A 12,545-nucleotide genomic window follows, 5' to 3' on the forward strand; every position below is an offset into this window, starting at 1 on the left:
GAATCAGAGAATATCACTTTTTTGGGAAGGTTTTGTTTTGACATTTTGACATTTTATTTGTAATATTTTTCTGCTGAACTCTGTTTGTAAATCGGCGTGTATATGGGAGTTTCTTTTAATAATGATTGTGCTCGACGTTTGAAATATATCCGTCCATTTATTTTGTATTATTATTATTATTATTATTATTATTATTATTATTAATAAATACATCTTGATTTATTTATTCCAAATGTTATATCCAAAAAAGTAAATTCAATTCAATTCAATTTTATTTAAAGTGTCTTATCATAACAAAGTTATCTCAAGACACTATACAGTTGAAATAAGACTACAGTTGATTAAGGAAAAATAGATCCCAGCAATTCAACAAAGAGCAAGAAACAAAACACTGTACAGTGAGCTGTACAGTGAGCAATGGCGAGGAAAAACTTCCTTTTAGAAGGCAGAAACCTCGAGCGGAACCAGACTCATTGTTGACGGCCTGCCGCTTTGACCGGCTGGGAGGAAGGATGGGGGGGTAGACAGATGGATAAGGAGAGGAGTGAGGGAGGATATAGTGAGAGAAAAGAGGAGAGTGTAGGAGGGTCCATGTGGGTGCTGGAGAGAACTCGGGATCTGATGACGTTGTGAAGATCCTGGATGAAATAGCCAGGCCAGAGGGCACATACCTAGCACAGCAGATCCAGACACAGGGGCCCAAGCCGCGGCAGGAACCCGCGGGAGACCAGGACCCGGCAGGCGAGATAACCACCAGAGCCGACCCCAAACACCAGCGAGAAGACGGACCACCACCGGGGGCGCGAGAGGGCGAGCACAGGCGAGGACGACCGAGGAAGCAGAGAGGAGGAGGCACCAGGCGCAGGCACCAGGGCAGAGGGGCAGCCAGAAGAACCAGTCAGGGGATAGGGCCCCAGGGCCAGGCCGGGCGACGGAGGACCCCCAGACCGTCAGGCCGCCACCAAGTCCATAGCAGGGGACCGAGTCAAGGAGATGGGGACCCACCACAGCAGCGGCGGCGGAAGCCCCCCCAATACCCTGCGGACACGGCCAGTAGCCGGGTTGAGTGCCACCGCATGAGCCCGGGGGAGCAATGGCCAGGCACCGGCCCAGGTCCCCCGGGTCACAGGGGGGCCACGGTTGTGCGGGCAGGGCGGGGGCAATGGGGCTGCAGCCGTCCGGGAATGGCCCCCAGTCTTTGAACTGTAGACTTTCCCCAACAGCCGCAGCCCACCTCCCCATGAGGGAAGTTTGGGGGGCCAGCAGTATTCCATGGGCAGTCCACGGTCTCTAAGGTGCCGAGGCCCCGCCCATCACACGTACTGACCCCCAGCCACCGCCCCCACCCACCATGCAGCACCCAGGGGGACAGCAGCACTTGCATGGGCGGTACATGGTCACTACGGTAACATGGGTCCGCCCAATGCCTCCGCCGTCCCCCCAATGCGGCCCCGCCCAGTGTGGCCCCCCCCACCCGGGAAGCCCCCGAAAGACCGGCCACGAACCCCCAGGACCAAGGGCGACAAACCCCCCGACCACGGCACATGCCACACAGGGCGGGTAGAGGACCACAGCCACCGCTGCAGCAGACACCCACCCCAAGACAGGCCCCCCACCACAGACCAGGTGAAGCCATCGGGGCCGGAAGGTCATCCAGAACACCTGGCCAGCCCCAGCCCCACCCCCGACGGTTCACCCGCTGACCCCGTCGGCGGGACCAGCAACCCCCCAGCCCCAGCACCGCCCCCAGCGCAACCCCCCATCCACCACCCCAGCCACCCCCGCCAGCACCCGCCCCCACGCACCATCAAAAAAAAACCAGAAGCGGGCCACCCCCCCCGTCGGCGCACGGGGCCATCGCGGCACCAGCGGTCACCACCACCAGGCCCAAGGCACCCACAGGCCCCACCCGCCGGACCCCCACACCCGAACCGGCCAAGCCAGAACGGCCCCGGCGAGAAAAGAAGGATATACAGAGCTTGAAAACTGAAGGCCCTGGCTCCGAATCTACATTTAGAGATTTGTGGTATAACTAGTAGATCAGAGTTTAGGGATCGTAAGGTCCTTGAGGGTTGGTAAGTTTGGATTAAATCTTTAATGTATGTTGGTGCTAGACCATGTAAGGCTTTATAGGTTAGGAGAAGGATTTTAAATTGTATTCTAAATTCTACGGGAAGCCAATGTAGGGAAGACAGTACAGGGGAAATGTGTTCGCGCCTCTTAGTCTTAGTCAGGACATGAGCTGCAGAGTTCTGAATGAGCTGAAGAGTTCTGAGAGACTTTTTAGAACAGCCTGACAGAAGAGAGTTACAATAGTCCAGCCTGGAGGTAACAAAAGCATGGATGAGCTTCTCAGCAGCATCTAAAGGAAGGAAATGCCTAATTTTTGAAATGTTACGAAGGTGGAAGTAAGCAGTCCGTGAGCTTTTGTTTTATGTGTGAGTTAAATGATAAGTCCTCGTCAAAGCATACACCCAGATTCTTTACAGTGGTGCTAGTAGCAGGAGCAAGTCCATTTTGTAAAGCTAGATCATTAGTTAATAATTGTCTGAGATGTTGCGGACCAACTAGTAAAACCTCAGTCTTTTCCGAGTTCAGTAGGAGGAAGTTTTTGGTCATCCATGACTTGATATCTGTGATACAGGACTGTAATTGTGTTAGCTGAATTCTTTCATCTGGCTTCATGGACAGGTAAAGTTGGGTGTCATCAGCATAACAGTGAAAATGTATAGAGTGTCTTCTAATCAAGTCCCCTAGTGGGAGCATATAGATTGTGAATAGTATTGGACCAAGAACAGAACCTTGTGGGACACCATAGCTGACCTTAGTGTGTGTCGATGAGAGGTGGTTGACATGTACATAGTGCGTTCTATCCGACAGGTAAGATTTAAACCAGTTAAGAGCAGTTCCACGAATGCCTAAATGGTTTTCTAGCCTCTGTAGAAGGATTTGGTGGTCGACAGTGTCAAATGCAGCACTGAGATCTAGAAGAACAAGAACTGAAACATGGCCCTGATCAGAGGCCATCAGTAGGTCGTTACTTACTTTTACCAGGGCGGTCTCTGTGCTGTGGTGTTCCCTAAAACCAGACTGAAACACCTCAAATTGATCATTGTCCTGGAGATAATCACAGAGCTGACTCGTTACCACTTTCTCCAGAAGTTTTGAAATGAATACTAGATTAGAGATAGGCCTATAGTTAGTGAGGACCTCTGGATCGAGAGTGGGTTTTTTAAGCAGAGGTTTAATTACTGCAACTTTAAAAATCTGAGGCACATAGCCGGATGTTATTGACAGGTTAATAATGTCAAGTATGAAAGTGCTAAGTAAGGGGAACAGTTCTTTAAGTAGCCATGTGGGAATAGGATCGAGAAGACATGTTGTGGACTTTGAGGAGGAAACAACCTGGGACAGCTATGGAGGACTCACTGGTAGAAAGGAGTCAAAGTATGTATCAGTCATAGTGTCTGTGACCGGTGAGGCTGCACTGGTTGTATTAGACGAATCTAGGAGGTCTTGAATCTTTCCTCTAATAGTTACAATTTTTTCATTAAAAAAGTTCATAAAGTCATTGCTACTGAGATGAGGAGGGATGGACTGCTCAATGGACTGATGGCTCCGTGTCAGCCTGGCTACAGTACTGAATAAGAACTTGGGGTTATTCTTATTTGCTTCTATAAGTGATGAGTAGTAGCTGGCTCTGGCTTTCCGAAGAGATGCCTTGTATATTTTTAACTTATCCTGCCAGTCCTGGTAGAATTCATTATGTTTTGATGAACGCCATTTCTTCTCTAGTCGTCTAGAAACCTGTTTTAATTTACGTGTTTCCTGAGTATACCAGGGAGCAAGACTACTTCTGTTAACAGTCTTTTTAGTTAGTGGTGCGATTAAGTCAACCGTATTGTGCAACGAGTCTGTAAAACTGCCCACAAAGTTATCAATGTCTGGGTGACTATGGGTAGAGTTTCTTGACACACTGAGGCTAGGCGTTTTACTGAGCACAGAGGGAATTATTTCCATAAACTTGGTAACGACACTTTCAGACAGACATCTTTTGAGAGTGCTCCTGTTCTGTAGACTTGGCTCATTTAAAATGAAGTCAAAGGTTATTAATTGATGGTCGGAAAGAACTGAATTCTGAGGAGAGACAATAACATTTTTAATTTCAAGTCCGTATGCTAGGACAAGGTCTAATGTGTGCTTAAAGCAGTGAGTTGGTTCATGTACATACTGAGAGAAACCAAATGACTCCAGGATAGAGTTAAACCTGTTAGCTAAGCTATCATGGACCATATCAACATGGATGTTAAAGTCACCAACAATAATCACTTTATCTGATTTAAGCACCAGGCTGGTCAAGAACTCAGGGAACTCAGACAAAAATTCAGAATAAGGTCCAGGGGGACGATAGACTCCAACAAAGAGAAGTGACTGACCTGATCTCAAGGTTGTATTAGATACGCTAAGTATAATACTTTCAAAAGAGTTGAAATCACATTGTGGTCTAGTAAAGGTTGACAGACATGAGTTGATGATGGCTGCGACTCCACCTCCTCGACCAGAGCGTCGAGGGGCGTTAAAGTTAGTGTGGCTGGGTGGTGTTGATTCATTTAAATGATTCAGTTCATTTGAAAAATCAACAGATAAAACAAGGAAAAAAAAACCCAATATATTTTAGCATTAAATACGTTTAATTTCTTCTTTTCATTTAAGGTAAGGTAAGGTAGAACTTTATTGATCCCTCGGGAGGTCTCCTTCGGGAAATAGTTTTTTCCAATAGCCACAGAAAATACAGCAATTTTTCATAAAAAATAAATCAAAAATAAAATAAGAACAAGAACAAAGAGAAATAAAGAGAAGATGATACAATCTAAGTCTAAAGATAAAGATAAAGAACGTAGATCAAAGAAAAATAACAAAGACACTCCACTTTATTAATTTATGACCAACTTAACCTCTAGAGTTATATTTGTTCATGTTTTTTTTTTCATCATGTCCACATGCAATATTCTTTATTACATATTTGCCTTTATTAAAAATGCGTTTGTTAATATGCTTTTTGTTTTGCATTATTGCATGTAAAATGTTTATTTTTCTTAAATTAAATCAAACAAACTGAAGCAAAGAGACATCACTGTCTTTTGAAACCTTCTCCAGAACTTCTGGGACATTTAGATCAGTGCCAGTTTGAGATTGAAACATGTGATCGTCATTTTAAGAAGTTAAGTAACATAAAATGTATTTTATCCTAAATTGGTCAATACACAACTCTTCAAGAGACAAAAGAGTCTTAAACCGGACAAAGAGTAAATGTTTATCTATATCTCTATCTATTTGTAACTCGTACTAGTAATGAGTTAATAAGGTATCATTTTTAAACAGACAGTGCCATCTAGTGGCCTCTCAAGACACTGTATCATAACACATCAAAGTTAACTTTGATGTCAAACTGTGCTAGATGACCAACAAAGGCATTATATTGATTTATGATGGTGGGTCGCACACAATAACAAATGGCATCCTAAAGATGACATTCCGAGGTCGGCAGAGAGAGATAAACATCTATGATGATGATGATCAAAGAGAGAAACACAAACACAAAGACCTTTCTTTCTGTAAGAAAGTTGAGATCATCTCTTTTTTCATCAAAGAGAAGAAAAGAAGTTTCTGCCTCACATTGTTCTTCGTCAGTTCAGCAGCTGCAGCTGCACTGAAATCTATTTTAAGATCAAGATCCACGTCTTCAGAACGACTATTCTTAGAACTCTTACACTACGGTCGACTCAACAACTATGCAAAGGATTCAACAGTGGGTTTGTAACTCAACCTGTTGTTGGTCTGTTGTGTAACATCTCAGCATTCACGGTCTGTGGGAAGAGTGACGACAAAAAGATAGATGGATAGATTAAACCCACAAAAGCTATTGTATCGACAACTATATCACTCGATTTGATAAAAGTCAACAATGTATTTGGAAGCTTAATGTAGATAAAATAAACTTAATGTGACTGTATGTATAAGTGAACTCCAAAGCATCTCTTTTTGTGAGGTACAGTTGGTAATTCAGTGTTAAAAATAACACAATTGTAAATAATTAACTGTATAAATAACTTGAATAAATGAATAAATCAATGACTACTCAATTTATTTTAGACGAATACAAGTAATCTCTCTGTGTCTGTATACATTTATTTATACATTTATTATTATTCATGCATTTTATTTTTGCAAGAAACATTCATTTATTGATCCATTTACACATATTGATTTGGGCCTTCCTCGATTGACATGCTGCCAGAGAAATGTTGTGGAAAAACTTAAGGAATAAAAAATGAAACTTTGAAATTTTAAATTACATAAATAATTAAATGTATAAAATAAATAAAAGTTAAAATTGTAAATAACAAATGTACGTCAATATATCTTTATAAAGAAAAAACACGGTTTCTTAAATAAAAATAACTAACTAACTATAACTAACTTATTTATTTTGACTTATTAAAAAAAACAAAAAACTCATAAACTCACATTTACTCATGTATTTATTTATTCATACATTTTTTATTTATAGTCCTTATATTGAAGAAGTACAATTTTCTGGTTCCACACTTGCCAAACCTAAAACTGTAGACTGAAGTATAATAAATATAAAGAGTGTGTTCACTGCCTGCTTGTAAGAGTCTGACCCGGCGGCTACAGAAATGGTAAAGGTGAAGAGTTTAGAGTGGCAGCGAGAGACAGGAGCTCTGGTTACAAAGCATCCGGATGCTGCGCGAGTGACCTTTTCGTGAGGGATCATAAAGACACATCAGAAGAACCTCACTCACACGCTACTGCTGCTCCGTCACAACATTTCAAAACAAGAAAAGAGAGCTAAGATTTATTGAAAATAAATCAGAGACGAGGCGACGTCTCGCATTTTTACAAATGAAATGTTGAAGGATAAAAACGTTAAGGCACTGTTCGATCAAGTTCATGACCCAGGAGTCGACGGGAAACTCTCTCCTGGTGGCGTTTTTCGGCTTTAGACCCAAAAAGTCTTTGGTCACATGTGCTCGGGATGGTTCTGGAGGCAGCTGATGAACTCTGTGACCGGTTGACCGCTGAAGCAGATCTGGTAAACCGCCGTGAAGAGAGGGAACCTGGAGACACAACATGGATGGATGATAATCAACCTATAGTGGAAGGAAAAGTCGAGCTGCTAGAAGTTTTCAGCGAGAGAAAAAATACTCAAAATTAAACTCAATTTCAATGTAAATGATGAATAAATGTAAAAAATATTGAAGATTCCTTATTGAAATAAAATATGGCCAAAAAAGAAATTGTATTCACCACTTTCAAAAGCCAAAAGAAAGAACATGAATAAAAAGAAAATATCTTTTTTTCAATACTTTTTGAAAAATGTATAAATACAATAAAATCTACAATTATTTTAACAGTAAAAACTGGATAAATATAAAGTTGCAAAAATCCATTTTTATTCCCGAACTTTTAAAGAAATTAACACTGAAGTCAAAATCACAGTTACCTGTCCTCCATGTTCTTCTGTTTCAAGATGTGATTGATCTCAGCCGCCGTCGCTGGACCTTGAAGCTTCTGACCGTTCAGCATCTCCTTCTCCAGCTCTTCAATCGTCTTGAGCGCAAAGATTCACACAAGTTACCGTCAACGACCACAGACACTACATCTTCAGCTCGCTCGTCGTACTTTGCCCGTTTTGGCGAAGGCTTCTCCGATCTTGCGGTTGCGTCCGCCGTAGCAGGTGGTGATGAGGTCGGCCACGCCGCAGCTCTCCAGGAAGGTGCTGGCCGACACCGGGCAGTTGGTGCAGAAGAGCCTGGCGAAGGAGATCATCTCCATCAGACCCAGGCGGATCACGGCCGCCTTGGTGTTGTCGCCGAAGCCGAGACCGTCACAGAAACCTGCCCCGACCGCCACGATGTTCTGACGGACGAGGGAAGCAGAGGTCGTCACTGAAGATGATGATGATGATGAAGGTCAAGTCTGGTTTACTCTCCCTTCATTCGAGTCAGATGATGAGCGTCTAGATGACACCATCGTCTGTACAAAACCAGTCAACATGACACAGTGTCTTTATTTTGAAAGGCCACTAGATGGCACTCTCTGCTTTATAATCTTTAGCTCTATTAATTCAATGAAACCTGGCATTATCTTCACTGAGAGTGCCATCTAGTGGTAATTCAAAAATAAAGACACTGTATCATGATACAACATTAGTTAAAGTAAAAAAAGGAATTTGTCAGAATTCAAATGATAAAGAAAAAATAATAATACAATTAAAATTCAGAGTAGTGAAATAAAAATTGCTTGATTTTAAATATAAATAATAATAAAAAAAAAATAGAATAGATAAATCTTAATGCTATGTTCAATTAAATTGAATTATTTTAAATGCAGTATAATATCTCAGAAGTAGCCGGTTTTTATAACAGTCTATTTGCTTTTAATATAAAAATATATATTTTTAAAAACCCATTAAAAAACTGGTATTAAAAATAAATGGTAAAATAAAATGTACTTTAAGTAAAACCCAAGTTGGAAAAAGATGCTTATTTTCAAGGTTTTTCAAATATTTTGTTATTACTGGGTCAAAGTGACCCAAAGGGCCGACATAATAGATAAAAAAATAAAAAAAATAATAAATTTGTTGGTGTCGAACCATTGCATATGTATTTATGGGATCAAGGTAGGTCGTTCACCTTGACCCAGAGACAACAAAAGGGATACCACAAACACATTTGTTTTTTTCGGGGCTTTCAGTTCACCTTTACCCCGAGATAACACAAGGGATAAAAATAAAATAAACAAATATATAAGTAAATTATGTGTTCTTTCTCTTTTTTTCCTCTTTGTTCTTGTTCTTATTTTGATAATTTTTTATGCAAAATTGCTGTATTTGCTGTGGATAATTTGGAAAAAAAACAATTTCCCGAAGGACACCTCCTGAGGGATCAATAAAGTTCTACCTACCTACTACCTACCTAAATTCCAAAAACTCACAAAGGATGATTTAAAAAACATCTTTCACATATGTTTAAACATCCTGCAAACAACATCCTGGTGTGTCACATGTCAGTCACAAGCTTGTATTTTGTTCACTCATGAAACAATACTATACAAATAAACTGTCAGACCTTCAGCGCTCCACAGATCTCCACCACGTCCGACTCCTCCACCACCGTCACTCTGAAGTTGGTCGTCTGCATCAGCTCTTTTAAGATTGGTCCATGAGCTTTGTCCGTGCACCCTGAACGCAGCACGACACCCGTCAGCAACAATACTGCTGCAGATACTGACTTATAATACTTGTAATTACCAATGGTTGTTTCACAGAACTTATCCTCGGCGACCTCGCTGGCGATGTTGGCCCCCATCAGCACCGTCATGGCGATCCCCAGCCTGGCTCGGATGACCTCGGAGATCAACTTCAGACCCTCCGGACCAGCATCCACGCCCTGACGGACAGTACGAGCTGAGACCCCGATCCTTTGATTCAGAGGAAGTCACCGACCTTGATGAGAGACATCCCCACCGCCTCCTTCTTGATGTGCTCCTTGATGGTGTCGCACACCCGCGCCACGAACTGGTGAGGGACCACGAAGATCAGGATGTCGGCTCCCTTCACGGACTCGGCCAGGTCGGGGACGGCGAGCTGAGGGCGGAGGGAGGGAACGACACTTTGGACTCAAGAGGACGTCAAGACCCTCTGATCCGGGGGGGGGGGGTTAACTCACCACGTTAGGGGGCAGCTTGTGTCCCGGCAGGTACTTCACGTTCTCGTGGTCCGTGTTGATGATCTCGGAGAGTTTGCGATCGTTGACCGTCTCTTCGAACACCCACATGTTGACCGTGCTTTCGAACGTGTCGTACTTTGCGGCGTTGGCCCCCACGATCTTTGCAATGGCCGAACCCCTGAAAGCAACATTTATTTTCAGAACCTTTAAAAGCCTGAACAAAACCCTGACTTATCCAGTGAGTAAAAAAAAGCATCCTACTCTCTTCAAACAAGCTCCTGGGTACAGACAACACCCTGAAAACCCTAACAAGGAGTTGATACAATTACTCACAGAGATAGGATTCTGTACGAATACACGTAGCTAAGAAACACAGTAACGTTTCGCTTTAATAGGCGTATTTTGAGAATACTTACTACTACATAATGTGAGTTGTTGTTGTTTATATATAGATCTGATTTCATATGTTGAAAACCTTTTGAAAAGTCTACTATTTTGTTTGGTGACACGGCTAGGACGGATAAGCTCAAGAATTAAGATGATGAAAATAAAATAAACAGCTATATAGTCAAGTTATAAAATTTAAGTTTGTATTCAAGGGTGACTTAAATAAATGTTGAACCTCTATTGTATCATCAGTATGTGGCTGTTTGTACAAAACTATCTATTCATTTAAGTATTTACATTAGAAAATGTGCTTAAGTCCCACCCACTGAAAAATCCTTTTTTTTTGGAGATGAAATCTTGTTTATCATAACCACGCCCACTCTGACGTGATTGGTCGAACATCGATATCTGTCATGCCGCGTCATCAATCCCGGAAGTCTCCACCTCCAAGGGACTCGTTGTATGAACAAAGCAGGGTAAAATTGCAGCTGGCTGGAGGAGGAGTGAAACCATTATGACGTCATAATGGGTTTTACTCACGTAACCAATCTTTCACCAAGATTTCCGAACTTTATAAGTATAATAATTAATAATAATAATAATAATAATTAAGTATTTAATAAGTTTAAAACAAGGTCATGATGAGAGACTTACTGCATCTTGGAGAGGAATACTTCAACATTTGAAACATGTGAGTAAGTCAGGAGAGTTGGGTTTTTACATTAGTTGAACTTTAAGATAAAATGATAAATATAATGAGAATATGAGGTTTAAAAAGGGGATATTTCTATAAAATAAAATAAAAATCTGAATATATTTTATTATTAAAGACAGAAAGTATGTGGTATGTAAGGTCAAAAGAAAATGTATTGCTTTGAAACAAGTTTAAATGTTTGAAATTTGATAGATTTTAACTCTACACTGACTCCAGTCCGGTAACGCTTACACAGTTTCTTGTTCAAACGTTTCCGCTTCCAATGCAAAAGGTCAAAATGTTTACGCAAAAGTCACTTGACAAGGTCACCCGTCAACAACCTGCTAAATAACAGTGAACTCGACAGTGGTTTTAATTTAAAAAAAACAACTCTCTATTCATCTCCTGTCACCAGTGCAAACTAAAGATGTTAACCATTAAGACTAGTTTTTAATGCATGTGCTCATAAATTAAATAAATAAATCATGTTTACACAAATTCCTGCATTTTTAAATAACTTGAGCTTTTAGAAAAACACAAATTAATTTAGAGAAAACCACAACCATGAAGTGTTGTATGTACCGACTTGCATACATTTGTTTTTAGGAAACATGAAGAAGTTGGCATTTGAAAGGTTACTGGGTCAAACCATGACATTTGTGGTCGAGCCGTCCTTGAGCTCGGCTGACACCATCCTGCTGGTCATCCTTGACCTGTATTACGTCACAAAAGTCTCCTCACAAGTATACAAAGTATAAATTCTCTAGACTCTCTTACAACATTAAAAAAAAAAGACTTTTCTCGACATTCCAGTTAGTGTTAATCTGGTGTTGACACAAAGAACAGAATTCCATTCCAGTTCTCAACTGTACAGCCACTGATTTGATACAAAAAAAAGAAAAAAGAAAAGTCTCTTTATTTAAAGTTATATTGCCCCGAGTCACGTGACTGACTTATTTGCTTTGTGAAAACAACAGGTGGAAAAAAAAGCCGATCACTGTTATACACACAATATCTTATTTTGATGAGTAAAACAAACTCAAAATAAACTGTTTGTCTCCCAAGTTTGAGTTTGACTAGTGTGTTTATTTACAGTAAACAAAGTACTACTGTAGGAGGAGAAAACATTCGCACAAACTTTAACCTAATCCGACAAAAATCCTTGAGTTAGTTTAGATTTAATCCACAGACAAACACCTGCACAAAGAGCTTCACTCACCAGTTACCGGAGCCGATCACACACACTTTCTTCAGCGCCGCCATCGTGTCGTCCAGCCGCTGACGCTCGTGTCACAGCCGGGGTATATATGCGCGCGCACACGCGCACACACGCGCGCAGAGATTTGTCTCCCCTGACGTCACGTTTTGGTTTTATTGTTGTATTTCCAAATATTGGTTATATGTTTAATACATAGACTTATCTATTCACAAAAATACATTTAAGTTATATAAATATAATAATAAAATATAATATTAGTAGCGTGTAAGTTAATCTTATCAATATGAACAAATCTACCACAAGATTTCATAGGAAACTTTTTATTATTTATGTTCAATTGAATGTAATGACTGGCGCTCGGTTTTTCTTCATCTTCGTCCAAAAAGAAACTTAAAAACATTAAAATACCTCCATAAACTGTGAAGTCCATCTTGTGTTGAAGCATTGGAAATATTTGAGATTCTTGAAGTCTGTATATTTAATATCCCTT

General features: G+C 41.0%; 1 protein-coding gene across 1 annotated transcript; it reads right to left on the reverse strand.

The window, feature by feature from the left end:
- Positions 1 to 6,524: 6,524 nt before the first annotated feature.
- LOC148070963 (glycerol-3-phosphate dehydrogenase [NAD(+)], cytoplasmic-like) lies at positions 6,525 to 12,133 on the reverse strand. The gene is made up of 8 exons (XM_087800241.1): positions 12,056 to 12,133; positions 9,756 to 9,933; positions 9,533 to 9,673; positions 9,338 to 9,476; positions 9,156 to 9,268; positions 7,708 to 7,944; positions 7,529 to 7,635; positions 6,525 to 7,142 (listed from the first exon to the last, which is right to left on the reverse strand). Exons 1-8 carry the CDS (start codon positions 12,097 to 12,099, stop codon positions 7,046 to 7,048), a joined length of 1,056 nt encoding a protein of 351 aa, XP_087656367.1. The 5' UTR covers positions 12,100 to 12,133; the 3' UTR covers positions 6,525 to 7,045.
- Positions 12,134 to 12,545: the final 412 nt, after the last annotated feature.

The sequence above is a fragment of the Callionymus lyra genome, chromosome 10 (genome assembly GCF_982586985.1).
Source record: "Callionymus lyra chromosome 10, fCalLyr1.hap1.1, whole genome shotgun sequence".
In the NCBI taxonomy this organism is placed as follows: Eukaryota; Metazoa; Chordata; class Actinopteri; order Syngnathiformes; family Callionymidae; genus Callionymus; species Callionymus lyra.

What these genes read in the sequence shown, in the direction of transcription:
- LOC148070963 (XM_087800241.1), bottom strand. Translation starts at nt 12,099, where the DNA reads ATGGCGGCGCTGAAGAAAGTGTGTGTGATCGGCTCCGGTAACTG. An exon ending in AGATCTGTGGAGCGCTGAAG is followed by an intron (nt 7,945 to 9,155) that starts GTCTGACAGTTT and finishes CTCGTCCGTCAG; the next exon opens with AACATCGTGGCGGTCGGGGC. An exon ending in CAGAAGAACATGGAGGACAG is followed by an intron (nt 7,143 to 7,528) that starts GTAACTGTGATT and finishes TTGTGTCTCCAG; the next exon opens with GTTCCCTCTCTTCACGGCGG.